Below are 18,949 nucleotides of genomic sequence, written 5' to 3' on the forward strand. Positions count from 1 at the left end.
ATATTTGGGTTGAAGTGTTCTGGAACAGTGTTGTAAATACAACTTAACCACTGATTTCTAGTCGTGTCCTCTTTTGGAAGGCCAAACAAAGTAGTTTCGGTTTCACAACGAAACACAGCGTCGCACACGGTGGGCTAGAGTGAGCGGCGGCTGCCTAGAGTGAGCAGAGGCCGGGGGCTAGAGTGAGGAACGGCCGGAGGGCTTTCACTTTCACAACGAAGCACACAGCACCTTCACGACATGGCTGCAGCGTCAACAATACTACAGCGAGAATAAAAGTTACGCCTTCTTTCTTTGCGTGAACATTTGGGCGGCGTTATGCAAATCTTCCCACATAGTGATGTAGATATGTCGGGGCGTGTTAGAACGAGACGTTTTAGGTAGGTGTGGCTGACTCTTAACTTTTATAAAGAAAATCTCTTTGGATTTGAGACTTTAGTCTTTGCAACTTTACAGAACTTCTTTATGCACCAAGAACTTGTAACACTTCAAAGAGAAATGAAAAATTGAAATCGCATCATATGACCCCTATAAAACATTTCTTCATTTCTTAATAATGTAATAATATTATTATTTTTTAAATTTTATATATATAGTTCTGGCATGAAACTCTAGATGGCGCAGTCCGATAGGTCTAACTCAGAACATAAACCTGACAATAAGATCGTTAGGCTATCGTTAGCATATATGTATAACAGTTAGCCTAGTTGTAATCTGATTTTCTAATCTGACTGGACAAGAGACTTTCTATTGATATTTCCTCCTGCGCGCGTTCTAGACGGGCTGTCAGTCAGTGCAGTTACAGTGTTGCGCCACAAGGTGGTGGAACGTGACGGTCATTCAACTACACGTTCAAAAACGCTGATTCATTCATTCAAAGAGAGACATAATGAAACGAGCTGTTGAAATCATTTTAACTTTGAGCGCCACTTTAGAAGGCTCAGCTGACCAGCTATGCGTCGATGCTAAGACAGAGATTTCACTTTCCTTGAACATGACAACCTATTTTCACAAATATATATGACTCTGCCTGGAGGACAGACGCAAGTAATCGCACGCGCTCAGTCGATCGCTCTCTCATTCACTGTCTGTTTAGGCTTGTTAAGTGCAAATCTACGGAGCCTCTGTACAAATCAGCATGGTACACATTGTGTTATCATTACTAACTTGTTTAATATTCAGTCCACATGCATTAAGTGTAAATCGAGAAGGGCATAACCTTACGAAAAAAGAAAACACGGAAAAATCGCGGTTGCTGCGGTTCTTGCATTCCTTTGCGGTTTGCTCGTCAATAGCGCGGTATTGCAATATTGCGGTTATCGCGACAGCCCTAGTATCAGTAGCCAATGAGATTGCTGCGCAACGTTCAAATATATGACTAGTGTTTGCTGTAGCAGTTGCAGCTTGCTTCAGAAACCCTCCACCTTCCCCAGATCCACCTGTATAGATCTGCTACGAGGTAATTCATGTACGCTATATGGGGGTTATTTCATGTATGTTATATTTAGCAATATTTCTTACATGCTCACAGCAGCATGTTGTGGATGTATTGGCAGTAGCAAGTCTCGGTACTTGCTCTGCCGCAGCAGCAGGAGCAGTGTATCAGATCTATTCCGCCAAGACCAAATACATTAACATTGTCATGTACATTACCATGCCAATCCCTCTGAGAGTTGTCATGACAGAAATATATACAGTGGGTACGGAAAGTATTCAGACCCCCTTAAATTTTTTACTCTTTGTTATATTGCAGCCATTTGCTAAAATCATTTAAGTTATTTTTTCCGTACCCACTGTATATATACAGGTGCATCTCAATAAATTAGAATGTCGTGGAAAAGTTTATTTATTTCAGTAATTCAACTCAAATTGTGAAACTCGTGTATTAAATCAATTCAATGCACACAGACTGAAGTAGTTTAAGTCTTTGGTTCTTTTAATTGTGATGATTTTGGCTCACATTTAACAAAAACCCACCAATTCACCCATCTCAACAAATTAGAATACTTCATATGACCAATAAAAAAAATTTTTTTGTGAATTGCTAATACACGAGTTTCACAATTTGAGTTGAATTACTGAAATAAATGGTTAAATAAATACACTTTTCCACGACATTCTAATTCATTGAGATGCACCTGTATATATATATATATATTTTTTTTTATTATTATTTTTTGCAGTGGGGAACATTCAAACTTCATATGCATTTCTGAATTCTCAGTGGCATTTAGTGAGAGATACGATGATACTTACCCAACAGGTCGTTCTGTGGCATCCAGTCCACTAGTTTAGTATTGTTGCCCAGATTGGAGGGAGGAACTCCAGAGAACCTGCAGAGAGATTAAACTCATTGAGATACAGGCATCCCATTCTACAAACTCTTTAAACATTGTGGATTAGACAATCATCAGCTGACAAGAATTAAGAATTTGTTAGTTATTCAAAGCATCATAGATACGAGTGAGATCAGGAATTTGGATTTGAAAAGGAAAAGTGCATTAGAGACAAAGATATGAGAGAGACAGAGACCAAATATTTTGCATGCATAGATTAGATTAATACCAAAGCTTACATTGAGAAATAAAAAGAAAAATATAAAAAACAATCAGACAGGAATCAGATAGATTCCTTCAACCTTGTAAAGCCGATAAAGACATTATTGCAGTAATGCATTCAATATATTACATATAAACTTGATACTACATATAAACATTACACATGAGGTTTGACGAAACATGAAGAGCTACAACCATTGTACTTTTGAGAAAGGCATTGAAGGCAACATGAAACTGTATTCGCAACCCATTTGACTATGTAAAGTGATGGCTGTTTAATTTTTCCAAATGAAACAGAATATTCAAACAGCAAAAACAATGTCGGATGCGACCTGGAAGATGAAGTAAATTACTGTGGTAACTACTGGCATCATTATTGAAAGGCTGCTTTACTTACAACAGTTGTCTAAAACAATGCCTAAAAAGCTACTAATGCAGTTGATTAGCATTTTTTGCTGACCACATGGACTAACTGACATCAGCAGAAAAGAGAATAATATTCAGATTACGAGAACAAACAATTTGTGTTTAGAAGATGCACTAATAAATCAGTATAAAAACAGGAAACACACCACTATTTAAAAGTTTGGAGATTTATTTTAAAAGAAATTAATACTTTTATTCAGCAAGAACATATTAAATTAATTGAAAGTGAAGTTAAAACGTTTATATTGCTACAAAAGATTTCTACAGTAATTCAAACAAATGTTGTTCTTTGCAACATTCTATTCATCAAAGAATTCTAAAAAAAAAAAAAAAAAATGCATCACAGTTTCCACAAAAATATTAAGCAGTACAACTGTTTTTAATATTGATAATAATAAGAAATGTTACTTCAGCATGTGATTTTATATTGGCTTTAAGAGCCTTTGGACATCTGCTAATTAAACTAACAATACAACAAGAGGTCTCCAGTGAAGATTATATGAAGCCATTGTCTTGACGTCTGGCTTGAGATTTAGTAAAGCGCTGGGGTTCTCTGTCACTGGTGAGCAAACACACACAGCCTAAAGGCCAGTATGTGCCAAACCTAATGACAAACATTCTACAGTTACTAAGAAACCTGACAGCAGTCAGTGACTCTAATCTTCATGTCTGAATACGTTACAAGAGTGATATATTGTTTCAGCTCATTGGAGTGTGTCTATCTATACAAAAATATTAAGCAGTACAACTGTTTTTAATATTGATAATAATAAGAAATGTTACTTCAGCATGTGATTTTATATTGGCTTTAAGAGCCTTTGGACATCTGCTAATTAAACTAACAATACAACAAGAGGTCTCCAGTGAAGATTATATGAAGCCATTGTCTTGACGTCTGGCTTGAGATTTAGTAAAGCGCTGGGGTTCTCTGTCACTGGTGAGCAAACACACACAGCCTAAAGGCCAGTATGTGCCAAACCTAATGACAAACATTCTACAGTTACTAAGAAACCTGACAGCAGTCAGTGACTCTAATTAACATTACTATAATCTATGCGCAGTGTGACAGGGAAAGAGTTGAGGCCATATGTTCATGACTTCATGTCTGAATACGTTACAAGAGTGATATATTGTTTCAGCTCATTGGAGTGTGTCTATCTATACAGTATATTTATGTGTGTGTGTGTGTGTGTGTGTGTGTGTGTGTGTGTTCCCTGGGCATTTCCATTCCCATCTGTGTCCTCATTAGTGAAGCCATGGCACATTTGCTTGAATGCAAGAATGCAACTGAGATTATATGGCATGACTACGGGAGTCATGACAATGTGACTGCCTATGACAACAACAGGTGCTGCTATTTATAACCATGCAGGTTCACTTATACCCATGCAGGTTCACACACAAAAAAAAAAATGTTAAAGAAACAAAATTAATCCAATGGGAAATTCACAGTTTACATGCACTAGTAACATATTTTTGAGCTGGGCTAATTTATAAGAGGATCACCTCTCAAATCCTAAATTATGTTATCAATTCTGCTTCATATACAATTTTATATAAATAAATCATTCCCTTAAAAATGAAAATATTGCCATTATTTATTAACCCTCATGTGATTCCAGGCTTTATTTCTTTCACTGTGTTCGCTCGTTTCCATAAAATGAATCCCTTATGGGAACTGAGGCTTTCCAGCTTTAAAGATGGCAAAATTGCCATGATTATCAATAAAGTGGTTCCACGTTTGTAGTAAAGTAAAAATTTTGTCTATTCCTCACACAAAGCTATAATATGGCTTCAGATTACTTAGATTGTAGCACAAGTTGTATTGTATGCTCTACTTTTTTTGTACAGTAGTTCCCAATTCCCATTCAAACAGTACAATTCTTTATACAATTTCTATCTTTGTGTTCCACATAAATTTTTGGGTGAAGGGCCCCATAATTCCTATATAAATTAAGGTTGGGGTTTCAAAAACCATTTTTAAACCAGTTTAGAGAGTATTTTTCTCTGAGCCTATTGTAATGAACGTGCATTACAGAGAAAGATTTAAACTCTTACAACACAACAAAACAAAATACAAAATGATGATCAGAATAAAATCCGTGTATCATTCGATCATTCGTTTTTTGATTTAATATTGAAAGTAGAAAAATTAGAAAACGAAAAAAAATTTTTCCAAAAAACGAGAAATAAGAATTCAGCTTAAATTTTCATTTTTCGTTCATGGGTAGAAAAATGAATAAACAGCTTGAATATTTGATTTCTACATGTGGGCGGGAATTAAACGCCCCTTTCTGCTGATTGGTCAGCCGAAGATCAAACCGTGCCGTCATCAGTTCTTCCACAGTATCACGCAGCAGAATAATAGTCCTCCACTGCTGCAGTTGTATGGATTCTTAACGCATTTATTGCAACTACATTTCATATTTTTTCATCAAACAAACAGTCAAATGATAGCTGAGGACTATTATTCTGCTGCGTGATACTGCAGAAGAACTGATGACGGCACGGTTTGATCTTCGGCTGACCAATCAGCAGAAAGGGGCGTTTAATTCCCGCCCACATGTAGAAATCAAATATTCAAGCTGTTTATTCATTTTTCCACCCATGAACGAAAAACGAAAATTTAAGCTGAATTCTCGTTTTTCGAGTGATCGAATGATACACGGATTGAATAATCATCACATTTTCTTTTTTTCTTTTTAAGATTTTAAGAGGATCATGACTTGTGTACCACCATCTCAAAGGATCAAATGTCCCTCCACTGCCAACAAAGGATGAAGATTTATTGGGATCTAAAACAAACATACTGAGATTCATCATAATTACTGACAATACTCTCAATAAACAAGTGAATCTGTACAATGCTTTTGTCCAAAATGAATTCATAAAGTTTTGCATTTAGAAACCATTGGAAAGTCTAACGAAACCATCAGATCATTTTGAATGAGGGTTTACTGGTTTGGAAATGGAAAACAAAATAGTTAGTTGTAGCCACACACTTATCATTGACCCGCCACCACAGGTCAGTTGCCAATGGATACTATTTGATAGAAGAAAAAAAACTATAATGGAAAGATACGCTGGTGGTTTGATCTTTTGGAAAAACATGAAAGAAGAAATGAACAGCAGTACCTCCAGATGACTCTCTGGGGAAGACGGCTCAAGGCTCCAGCAAGTTTCTGAGCAATGTCTTCTGACAGATACTTCACTCCTGCACCAAATGACACCACTACGAAACCATGTTCATCTGTATCCTTCACCCAGGCTTCAAACTCCTGTACACACGCAAATCAAATACACAGTTCAACAATCGAGGACATTTGTGGAGACTATATTCACAAGACAAAGCAATTCAACATTATATGGAAATCAAAAGCCAGACCAAACATTTCAAAGAATTTCATGGTAGATGTGGTAGCATTTAAACTAAATTGTTTTGTTTGACTTGAAAATATAATTTAAAATGACTACAGTAGGTTACAATAAAAGTTATTTTAGAGGTCAGATAAGCTATAAATATCGCCGTAAAAATAACAACTGCACATAAATACCACTGTATATGAATCTGGTAATTATTCATTACCATAGTACACATCAAAGTACCATAGTATTACCATCTGATACTATGGTAAGCACTTTGAACAGAAGAGAACATAAGGTTTGTTAGCAACACAATATGAAACGTTTTTTATGAGGTTCTGCTGTTGTAAACATGCAATGAAATGGCTGAAGAATGCAACTTATTATCAGCATTCACCAGCACATTGCACCATAGTTTGTCCAAGGCTTAAAGTGACATTAATCACAACTTTGAACTTTCTATTTCTAACAAGGTGAAAACATTTGGTTCATAATATAAAATGCTTATAAAGTGTGGACATGTCTCAACCCAGTCAGCAAACAAATTTGGCCCAGATTTGGCATGCATCTGGCACAGCTGGCATTCATCCGGCACTGGCATGCAGCATGTGGGCCAAACATGGCCCGGGTTTGGCAGAGATGGTACCGGGTTTAAGACAGCACACAAGACATGGGCCAGATGTCAAATGTAGTATTTGGCCCAAATGTCAAATATAGATATGTGGGCCACATAAGTATGGCCGATCTTGACCCAAATTTAAAATCCATTTCAAATATTTTTGAGTAAAATCCCAATGTTTTCCCATACAGAAAGGTAATATATTCACATATATGTGAAACACTGTTAAATATATTGAAATATATTTTTAAAATGCATAACATAAAGCTCATGTTGCGTGTTTAATTATGTGTTTACATATGTGAAAGAGGTAAGCTAACTATAGATTTGAGCTCTTATTAATGAAAGTTTGAGCTTTTAATCACATTTTATGTGTAGATCAGCCGTTTTGATAGTTTGTAAATGTTTTGCTGGTACTTTGTCAATAGATAAATGGAAGTAATAAGCTAATTAATTTAACCTAAAGGTCTGCACTGTGGGGTCAATCGGTGCTGACATGTGGAACCCATCTGGTCCAGCGTATAGGATCAGAATAGGGCCAGCTATGGTCCTACAGGTGGCTGAGATATGGCTCTTTTATGGCCCATATTTTGTCTGCCAGGTTTAGTTCACCTGGATCAGGCTCAGGTGTGGCTCAGTTTTGGGCGTTCTGGTTAAAGATTGGTGTTGATATGGTTTACTTAAGGTTGTGTTTTGGTTCCATTGTTACATTTTGATCTGGCCCAATTCAGGGCCAGTTATGGGTAATTAACTTGGCTGAGACTTGGGCCAGTAATGGCCCATGTCTGGAATCCAGACCTGGTCCACACTAGTACCGTAATACATTGCGGTATGTGGGCCAAGCAAAAGCTGGTTGTGTGGGCCGGAGCTGGGCCAGAGAAAAATTGCTTTGTGGGAAGCTACTTTACCTTTGACAAAGACTAAAAATCCTTCAACCTGAAAAAAAATCATGATTAGGATTTCTCAAAACCTGTTTTACCTATTATGTCAACCACAGAGAAATGCCATTTTCAATGGCAATTGTAATGCCACCACAATGGAAAAAGAAATTAATGGGATGTACAAATGTCTTTTTTAAGTGGTGTAAATAAGACTTTAGTCCAGGTGTGTCAAACCCACTTTAGCTCAAGAGCCAGATTGGATAAAACCTCAGCTTGTGTCAGCTGACTTTTAAAAATGTGTTAAACCTCGGTACATCCATCCACAAACAACAATACTGACCAGAAAAAGAAAAGCCCCTCACTGCTCTTGGCTGGATTTAGTATTAAAAGATGACCTTAGCTTTAATAAGGCATTTAAAGCAGAACATTAACACAAAGTTAAGACTAAAAGGAGGTACTGTATGGCTAATATTAAACTCCAAGGTGGGAAAATGAAATAGACGGCTCTGGAACATTTGTGTCAGCCAAAGATATTTTGTCATTTGATTTCAGATCATTTTACATTGAAGCGAGAGCAAGCCATGTGAGAGTATGAAAATGCGGTCTGTCACATTCAACATGTCTACAACTTCATCTATTTGCAAAATAATGTTGTTAAACCCAGCAATTTCACACAATATGTGCAAAATTGCCAGAAAAGGGACATGATGTTTCTATCATACTGAGTAAAAATTGGCAATACGTGACAGAGGTTAATCCACCTAGAAAAGTATTCCTACAACAAAAACTATTATTTTAAAAAGGACAGATTTATAGTTCAAATTATAAACTTAAATTATTGTGAGCAATAAGTGCTTTACCAAAAACATGAGCTTGCCATTTTAACCTTTTGATTAGTTTTAAATTGTTGGTTCATATTGCTGAGATTTGGCTGTTGATTATTATATTACATATTTACATATTCCAAAAATGCAAGATAAAAATCTAAGATGAGTAAGGCTTTGTGTTAGCATTTAGCATTCATTAAGGCACGACTGTGGCCTATTACAATATTAGCAATGCTAAGCAACTCTTGGTCATTATGGTAAGTAGTGCAAATATGGTATATGGTAAATAGAAAGTGCATTATGGTAAATGAGACTTAGTGTAAGCCTTTTGTGTTAGCAGTTAGCATAGCTACAAAATGAGTAGGTTTTTTTGTGTAAGACCTGATTTTTTACTGGCTGAGGGAGTCCAGCTGCAGCTGAACGGCCTGCATTGGCCTGGCACTGACTGTCCGCTCCTCACACTGGTCTCAGTGTCCTTCATGCACACCCAACAATGGGCACATTTACACACATAAACACACACTCATACACCCTGCACCGACAAACACGCTATTTGCATTATGGCTCCGCAGCATACAATGAGGCCATTTGGGTGCTTGGTATTCCAAAAGTGCAAGCTTAGGTTCAGAACCCCCACTCCTATTCAGTGGACAGCTCTGCGCAATCACCGGCATTGATAAGAACAGCCTTTGTGACCATAACGCCCTGGTGGCAAAATCAAAACTTCATATTATCAGCGATAATAATGACTTAAATACACTGGATATTTTCTGGATATATGTTTATATAGCTACTTGTTTATTTTCACCTCATCCGGCCTATTTATTTTTAAACTGGAAAGTGGACCTAGGTCACTTGTTTGAGGGAGTGGGTTGTGGCATTTTGGAGTTTGGCCATTTTGTGTGAGGCTGGAGATATTTGCCAATCCTGAAAATCTTGAAATGAAAATGCATCAGTCGATCCCCATTATTAGAAAATGATGTAATTTTACTGACATTCATGATCTCAAGCTTCAAAAGCACTGCATGTGCACACAATGCATTTATTGAAAGAACAAGGGAACTTTGGAACAGAAATTGTTCCAAACTGCAACTGTAGTCCCAGCAGCGGATTGTGGAGCAGACAAACACATGTTGATGGTTAATCTGATCCAAATATTCATTAGTTTGTTAGTTTTCCATCCAGAATGTGAACTAGTAGGCAATAAAAGATGTAGGCTCAATTATTTTCATGCTATGGCCAAAAACTGATAAATGGGTGATAATAAAATTCTGTACTAATTTGTCTAAATAAAAAATAAATAAAAAAACACTAAAAACTGTAATCATTCATTTTAAATGCTAAATTTAGTGTACAGTATTATAATGTACAATTATAATGTACAGTATGAAAATGAATGTTATTATATTTGCTAAAGATTACATTTGACAGTGTTATTAAATTATTAGTGTTTTTAAAGATTAAGTGAATGTTAGACGATGGCAAAGGTAATCTAAATGTAAAGGTGTCCCTTCAAGTTGTTGTACCCCTAAAGGTAAAATTTTTGCACTTTTTCTCGGACAGTGAATGCTACAGTGGCCCAGTACAGCACAACAAAACAACATTTTTTAAATCATAACATAATTTTACAACATCAAGCCACAACACAATGGAATTAAACCACAACACAACTCTCCTTTCTCAGGCACCATAGAGGGTGGGCTAAAGCTAACACTTGGCCTATCATTTCAAGTGTTCATAAAAAAGAATGGTAGAGTCGGTTCAAAAATTTGGATTTCATTATACCACTGCCTCTAGTATAAAGCCTGATGGTTAGCTTTAATGCACCCTCTATTGTGTCCAGGAAACATCATCACAAAACAGGCTGATTGCACAATAGCTGACTTTGTGTGTATAGGCCCGTGCAAAATTAAAGTGTTCATAAAAAAAGACAGTTCTATAGGGCAGCTCAGTGTGTATTGTCCCATAGGGGAAGTCCAAATGTTGAAAATTTGGATTTTGTCAGACCATTAGACAGTGTATGATGCCAGTATCTTAGATTTTAGTGCAACCATGAAGAGGGCTGAGAAAGGCCAACTTGAACTGACTGGCTCATTCAACTGTAGTTATTAATATATATATAAAATACAAGTGTCCATAAAAAAGACTGGTACAATAAAAACGGGATTTTCTTAGATCATTGTAAACTGCATCAAACCCCTCGGATTTATCACACTTTTACAGGTGGCAAAAAATGACTCAGCTGATTCAAATTAAAGGGTTAGTTCACACATTAATAAGTAACTAATGAATAAGTAGTTAAATGTAGTAGTTATTTAAGTACACTTATGCACAGGAGCATTTCCACTGGTTTATTTCCATTTACTTGTAGCTTTAATTCCACTGTGATGATAAGTTATGCTTGCTTGCTACTGTCATCATAGTTCCAATATCCTGTAAATCCGTCAAAGTGATGCCATACAAAAACGTAAAACAATGTTTAGAGATTGTTTAAATATAATAGCACTTGTTTCTTACCTGTGGCAAGGGGCTGGGGGGTTTGGTGAGGATGCCACCTACATAGACAACATGTGGCAGAGTGGGTCGTGGGAACTCAAGCGCCATGTCAGTACAAAGCATCCAGAGTCGACTGTTCTGAACTAGATCATGCATGGACACAGATGGCTGGATGTTGTATTTCCTCATGATGCGATCATATTTGGGTAGAACCAGGAACTGGACACCAAATCTGGAAACCAGGTACACTGCTGTGTTAGCTACCCGTTGGAACAATGACATGCGGTCCGTTAGTAGAGAGTTAAATTCTGGGACGTAAGATAGGGGTGCTGGCGCCCCAACTTCTGCAGGGTACCACAGTCCTGTGCTGAATACTGCGTACTGGACACCCAGAATGTGAGCTATGACAAATCCACACATTTCATTGGGATCAACGAGCAGGAGGTCAAACTGTTCACGTTTTAGCTGCTCCATGACAGAAGCACTCCCAACAACAGCATCACAGTTTTGAGAATAATGGTCCAGGATGTCAAAAAGCTCCAGTGCTGTGAGACGCCCTGAGAAGATGTTGTGAACTTTTGATTGGAGGAAGTCATCGGCTGAGGTGCTGTTAAAGATTCCAGGGTAGCGCTGGAGACGATAATGGTTGGAAGTCGGGACCTCGCGACCTTCGGAGACCAGGAAGACAGTGTCATGGCCCTCGGCATGAAGAGCAGAGGCCAGGGTCTTAAAGATATACAGGTGGCTCTCAAACATAATTGGAGGAACTACCACGATCTTAGCTGCCCATGAGAAACTTGATGCTAAACACCACAGCATTGTGGCAAGCAGGAAAAAAGCCTTCATGACTGCAGAAAGAAAGACAACAAATGATTAGTGATACTTCCATCATTCACTGACCCTTGTACTGAGCAACTACATAAATCAATACAGTAACACTTTAGTTTAGGGACCAATTCTCGCTATTGCTTATTAGCATGCCTATTATTAACATACTGGCTGTTAATTAGTACTTATAAAGCACATAGTTTGTCCAAGGCTTAAAGTGACATTAATCACAACTTTGAACTTTCTGTTTCTAACAAGGTGAAAACATTTGGTTCATAATATAACCAATATATGGCATGACCATATTCTACATCCCTAATCCTACCCAATACTTAACAACTACCTTACTGACTATTAATAAGCACCAAATTAAGAGTTTATTGAGGCAAAAGTCATAGTTAATGGTTTGTTAATAGCAAGAATTAAACCTTTAAATAAAGTATTACCATCAATACTTTTGTTAGCATTTTAGCATCCATGAAAGCACAACTGAGGCACGTTACAATATTAGCAAAACTAAACAACCATATTCCCAAACTGAAAGTCCATTGTGGTCTTTTGTTAGCATTGTAGTGCTGTTATCACAAAGCAAGAAATGGAATTAATGGTAGTATTCACCTTTTAGCTGGTAACAGCTAAATAACAGAGATTTTTTTTGCACAAATTATTCAAATTAGCAACTTCGGACTCCTATTAAGTAGGCTACTGTTGCATGAGCTAAAGCTGGAAAAAATAGTTGTTAATAACTGTTATTGTTAATGATTGTAAAATGTGTTTGTAAATTTTATGAGCTCTGACCATTCACCTGAATCTCAGCTTCATAACAAAGCCTTTGCATAGTCATAAAAGTGCAAATGTTCTAAATCTAAATCATTCATTTTGGCTGTAGGTACAAAGGGTTTGTACCCAAATACAAAGCGATAACATTTGGAATCAGTGACTAATTCAATCCGCTAGTCCAAGACACACACTGTGTTCTCTGTATGTCTGAGAAAATGTGCGTCATGACTGAGGTAGTATGTGTGGGCCTATGACACTGTAGATTGTTTCCTCTAATACAGTGAGCAATGTTTACTGCACAATCTGCAAACATACACCTTTACAGACATATTTCACACAAAATGGCTTCATCGTGCTCCCAACTACACTAAAACATTTATGGGTTGTTTATACTGTACCCAATTCCTATTTGTTTTCCCAGATATGTTTTTTAGGATAATAATTGTAGTAAGTTTTCCCACACTCTTTTCAATCAATTGAACACAAGTAAGAATTATATTTCAGAATTTTTTTATTTGTATGTACCAATTTAACAAAATACAATAATGAAGAACAATATTTACCTATATACCTACACACTGGAACATGTACATTTTCAAATAATGACACAAAATCATCTTGAGAGACAGTTTGAACTGATTCATGGAAGTGACTCAAACTTACCAAATCTAACATTGTTTTTAGCTACTAAATCTAAAAATGTTAATCAATAAATCTCTGTTTTAACATTTCATGCTTGTAAGTCATAAGACTATTCTAATTACATGTTAATAAAAAAATTATAGTTGTTGGTGCCTTAAAAATACAATAAACCAATTACAATAACCAGCTTAGCACTATTTTTAAAAACATCTGCATGTCTTAGCAGTCCTAGACATTAATTGTATGTTTTAAACAATCCCCAAGGCTTTGGTGTTCTCGACTTTCATCTTTAAGCATCTCTTCAGTCTCACACCTTAATCAGAATCAGAATCAGAATGAGCTTTATTGCCAGGTATGTTTACACATACGAGGAATTTGTTTTCGTGACAGAAGCTTCCACAGTGTAACAGAATAACAGTGACAGAACAAAAAACACAGATAATAAAAAAATAGAACAAGTAAATAAGGAATAAAAATATATAAATTGACAGTTGTATGTGCAGGTATATTACAATAGACAGTTTTTGTATGTACAGGTACTGAATGTTATGTGCAAATTTGAGGTGTAGACTGAGTATGTGTGTTAGATAAATAAGTGTATGAGTGAATAAATAGTGTGTGTTCCACAGTTATTGTTAAGTGTTCATGAGATGGATTGCCTGAGGGAAGAAACTGTTCCTGTGTCTGGCCGTTCTGGTGCTCAGTGCTCTGTAGTGTCGACCAGATGGCAACAGTTCAAAGAGGGAGTGTGCTGGATGTGAGGGGTCCAGAGTGATTTTGCCAGCCCTTTTGTTCACTCTGTATAAGGACAATTCTTGGAGAGAAGGGAGGGTTGTTTTAAAGAACATAACCTACAAGAAACCGTGCCTGGGGATCCAATAAACAGGTGTATGTCATTGTGTGAGGGGAGAGAGACAAAGATGCACATAAAGAACAAAAAAGCAAAGGAAAGGGGGGTCTTTATTCTCTATGTTGTCTCTAAAAGGCAGACAGGACTCTGAGTGGTCTGCATTTATAAATTGACAAACAATTGTATCTTCATTTGGGCATTCATTCAAATGAGGTTTGCCACATTTCTCATCCCTCAGATTGCTAAAACAACAATGCTGCACGGAACCCTCCTTAGAAACAAAATCATTGTCCCTGTCAGGAAAAATGGAAGCTATGAATGTTGCTGGTTTATTTAAGATTTACCAAACGCAAATTAGAATTAAATTAGAATGGCTGTCCTTAGATAATGTCCTTAAATGTCAAGAGTGATTAAATAAATCTATATAACCCCTATCTGTAAATAACCAACAGGTGTTTAGTGGTGTTCAGAAATAGTGAAGCTTCAGTGAGGAGAACAAGGAGACCTAAGAAGGTATGTTTCCCAGGCCATATAAGCCAGCTGTTGAGGTAAATTTCCCGATTCCCTTGCTTTTAAACGACGGCTGTTGTTTCTAACGTGACCCTTCCACCATTTGGCTCTCTCAGTTTCAGGTGGGTTATCACTATTACAACTTTTTTTATACCTGACTGTTGATGGTTGCCATGGCAACCCTGCCAGAGTCAAGCTGTACCCTAGCAACATCATAGCTTGGGTTACTAATGGGTGGTTCAGGTTTCCTGCCCATCAGAAAGGAGAATCATTCGCTATTAAACACATGGAGAACGCTGAGATGAACGATAAAGCCGATAATGTGATCACATTGTTGTTTAGGCTGCCACACAAAAAACACCTGATAAAAATGTATTCTCTTGATTAAGCTACCGATTATTTTCCAGACTATTGTAAACTTATTTTATAACGCATTGTTCCACATTCAAAATCATCCATTGTTCTATTTTATGACGATACGAAATTGCTTTTTGACAATAATAACTATATGATCATTAAACTACCACAATAAAAACATAATATACTTGTTTTTAAAATACAAATACTGATAAATATTGTTGCTATTATAGTTTGTGTGATCTAAATGGTCCAAAAAAAGTTCATATTAGGAAAAAAGTGACTATATTGGGACAAATAAAAACATTGTTCAAAAAATTCAGTTTATTAGTCTAATTAGTTTATTAGATAATCAGTCTATCTAAAAATGGCATTCCATTTTTCCTTAATAACAAGTGAACAAACACCCATGTTTGATTGTTGTAGCCAAAAGTTTAGACTAATATTAATAATTTTATGAAAAAATTATTTTATTTAAGGGCATTTGTGATTTAGCACTATTCTCATCTTACAGTAAAATTTTTAAGAGAAACACTGAATTGTACATTTAAAACTTAGTGCATGTGTCAGACTATATACACTAAACAGGAACTTTCTAGGAGTGAGGGAGAGGTTATCTACACAAGAAGACATAAATTTATGTTATCAGCATGGCATTTTACATGCCTTCAAGACTTTGTCACAGTAAAACACGTGTGCTATGGTCACGTGACACATTATTATGATTGTGATAACTGATAACTGATAATGAATACCCAGACAATCTCAGAACAAATTCAAACAACTCACATGGTGTGATCAGGGTGAATGTGTGTTAGAGGTATCTGGGTTTCTCTAACCAAAATTGGGGATTTCCCTGCTCATGAAAAGAAGATAAACAAGGCGTTTGTGTGCCTTTTGTTTTATTTTTGATACTTTAAGACTGAATAAAAGTACATGATTCATAAAATCAACAGTGGTGAACTGACCATCACAGGCATTTTTACTGCTAAATTAGGCAACAAATTAACTTGATCTAAATCTCTAATGTTTCACTATGGCCGCACAAATGAAATACAGACATCCAGTAGCAAACTTATTCTAGGACCTTACGTTGTAAAAAAGACTGTGCTCAGTTCAGAGCTTAATGAACAAACCCCCACTAAGACCCACACTGAAGACACTACATACCTGGAAAGAATGACGTTAGTGAGAATAAGCGATTGGCTAATGGATGCTTTGCGCGTGGTCTGTGAGTTCGAATGGACTTTCAATATGCAAAGAAATGCAAAACCCACTAGGCCACATCCTTTTCGAGGAAAAAAATGTCCTCTATTCACAAGAGGACAAAACAGCTGAACATATCTTACAGTACTAATCCTAATGTCATGGAAAACAGATAGGATTGGTGTGTATGACAATATCTCACGCAAAGAGTTAAGGAATAATCTCTGTCCAATATATATATATATATATGTATATATATACACAAAATCATAAACCCAACCATTAGACTTCTGCAATCACACCTTTTCTGATTAATCCTAGTTCTATTCAGTAGAATTTCACAATAAATACACACAGGTACAGTATCATGACAGCAGATGTCCAAACAAAAGGCGCTCATGGAGGAACAGACTTTAAACTGGCCAAACAGGATCTTCTCTTCCCCCGCTGCACACATAACACATTTACTAAATGCCCTCTAAATCTATAATGCTTGACAAGATTGATAAAAATGAATGAGAGCTGTATGATAACTGGTGGGAGTTGTTAATATTATTTTTTATTCTCATTTATTTTATTTTATTTGCATTACATTAAACAGGACACTCATTCAGCACTGAAGTGGGGCCTGGAGGATGTAATTCACATATGATATTGATTTTGAGGAAAAACTCAAAATTAATATTAGCAATATTATCATTGAATTCGTCTAGTTTGATCATGTTTATATTTTGGCCTGGATTCATTAAATGTTGGCATAAGTAGTTTGACATAATCTTTTATTTTTATTTGTTTTATTTTAAATATAGTATGAATATTATTCATTTTTGAAAAAGTTTTGTCTGAATAATCAATGTAGCATAACCATGCATGCAGGTAGCCATCTTGTTGTCATGTGACAAGAAATCCATAAAACAGAGAGACCCCTTTAAACTCCCATCAAGGTCACTACGTTTTTTTTTTATGCATTTTAATGAAATTGCACATTTTATTCAAGTCAAATGGAGCAACTCTAAAAAAAAAACATATTTTAAGTCTAAAATATATATACTTCTGTTTTGAAAAAAAAACTTTTGTGTATACAGGGTACATTTGTTTTAGCAATTTTTACTGGTTAAATGACTAGACATCTTTAAGGCAATTTGTGTAGGTCTATAAATTGTATAATTATACAGTACATAGGTATATACCAAACAAGGACTTGACACATATTTCAATTTAGTTTTAAAACATTTTTTTTCATTAAGTAAAAATACATCACACCTGTCACAGGCCAAGTCAGTCAAACCATAAATATTTAACCCCGTATCCAAAAATGTTATTCCTTACAAGAAAATTATGATAACAGAGACTAGTAAGATATATTTCAATCAGAACTTACATTATCTCTTTATTTTAGATGTTGAACGGGAATTGAATATCAGTCCTACTTCAAGGTGCCCCCTGCTAAACTATCGCTCGCCGGTTAAATATTGATGAATGGGGCCGGTAAAAGTGAGCAGGGAAATCTTTAGATCACGTCCCAAACGTTCGCTTGTTCCTCAGTCTTCAGGAAACAATGTAAAAACATAATGTGACAAGTACTGTAACACATCATGATAAAGTATTACATAAAAACCATATCATGAAAGCGAGCTCAGTTTCAAATGGACAGCGAGACTTCAAACCATGTCACATGCAGCAGTGCCAGAACTTTAAATGTCGGCCATCTCCTCTAAATAAAAGAGAAACCAAAGGACACACCTAGGCCACCTGTAGAGAAGTCTATTTGTGTGCTCACTGAATGATGCGCTTAACACCTGTTTCTACGCCGAAACGCCGCCCTTCGCCGCTTACCTGTACAGGTGAACCCGGTAGATCGGTCTCCGAATGTCTGTGAAATTCACGTCCCCTCGCTCTCCTGAGCTTATGACACTTTTACATAAATCCACAAATGGTGTTGGCCGGTCAAAACTGCCCGTTTGCCACTACAGGCGAGGTGGTTTTCCCAATGGTTAAGAGATGGGGCGTTGTGTATCAGAACTCCAGAGAGGGCGGGATATGCGAAACCTCAATTCACAGTCACTGCAGGGAGTGGTGCAGCCATAGCAGTGTAAACGCTAGAACAATAGACAGACTTCGGCCTTCCCTCAAATCCCCTGGGAAGCGTCAGGTGCGTTGTTTGCTCTTTCGACACAGGTATATATTTGCATTTGAGGTGCGTCGTCACGGCGCTTCTATTTAGGCAGAGCTGTGCTATAAATATGACGATAAAGACTCACTGAGATCATTAAGACAACTTCTTAAGATAATAACATCATTCCACCTTTAACGTCAATTAAACAATAGCCTACCTACTCACGAACAATGGGCTAATAGGCTAAGCCTGTTTGAGTGCGTAATAGTTGTTTTAATAATTTCGAAGATTAATTGTTATGTTCTAATAGTAAAGATGCCGTTCACAATACTAAGCCCACTAAAAGTAAGTTATCACTAGTAGCTACATCAACTGAAGTAGGCCTAACCCACTAAATGTAATCTCTAAAATAGGTTTTCAAAGCACAAAAGTTAGAACTTTTGAAATAAACAATAGCCTAACTTTTCACCAAAACGTCATAGTTCTTAGA

At 36.5% G+C, this 18,949-nt stretch overlaps 1 protein-coding gene across 1 annotated transcript in view; it reads right to left on the reverse strand.

The window, feature by feature from the left end:
* LOC107548345 (2-hydroxyacylsphingosine 1-beta-galactosyltransferase) overlaps positions 1 to 18,338 on the reverse strand; it is a 23,714-nt gene extending 5,376 nt beyond the window's left edge. Inside the window, exons 1-4 of the mRNA XM_016229001.1 lie at positions 18,180 to 18,338; positions 11,192 to 12,018; positions 6,120 to 6,262; positions 2,257 to 2,333 (exon numbers count right to left, since the gene is read on the reverse strand). Of these exons, the coding sequence (XP_016084487.1) occupies positions 2,257 to 2,333; positions 6,120 to 6,262; positions 11,192 to 12,016 (1,045 nt within the window). The 5' untranslated portion in view covers positions 12,017 to 12,018; positions 18,180 to 18,338. The remainder of the gene's footprint in view (positions 1 to 2,256; positions 2,334 to 6,119; positions 6,263 to 11,191; positions 12,019 to 18,179) is intronic.
* Between the last annotated feature and the right edge of the window lie 611 nt (positions 18,339 to 18,949).

Source organism: Sinocyclocheilus grahami, unplaced genomic scaffold (genome assembly GCF_001515645.1).
Source record: "Sinocyclocheilus grahami isolate Dianchi unplaced genomic scaffold, SAMN03320097.WGS_v1.1 scaffold346.1, whole genome shotgun sequence".
Classification (NCBI taxonomy): domain Eukaryota; kingdom Metazoa; phylum Chordata; class Actinopteri; order Cypriniformes; family Cyprinidae; genus Sinocyclocheilus; species Sinocyclocheilus grahami.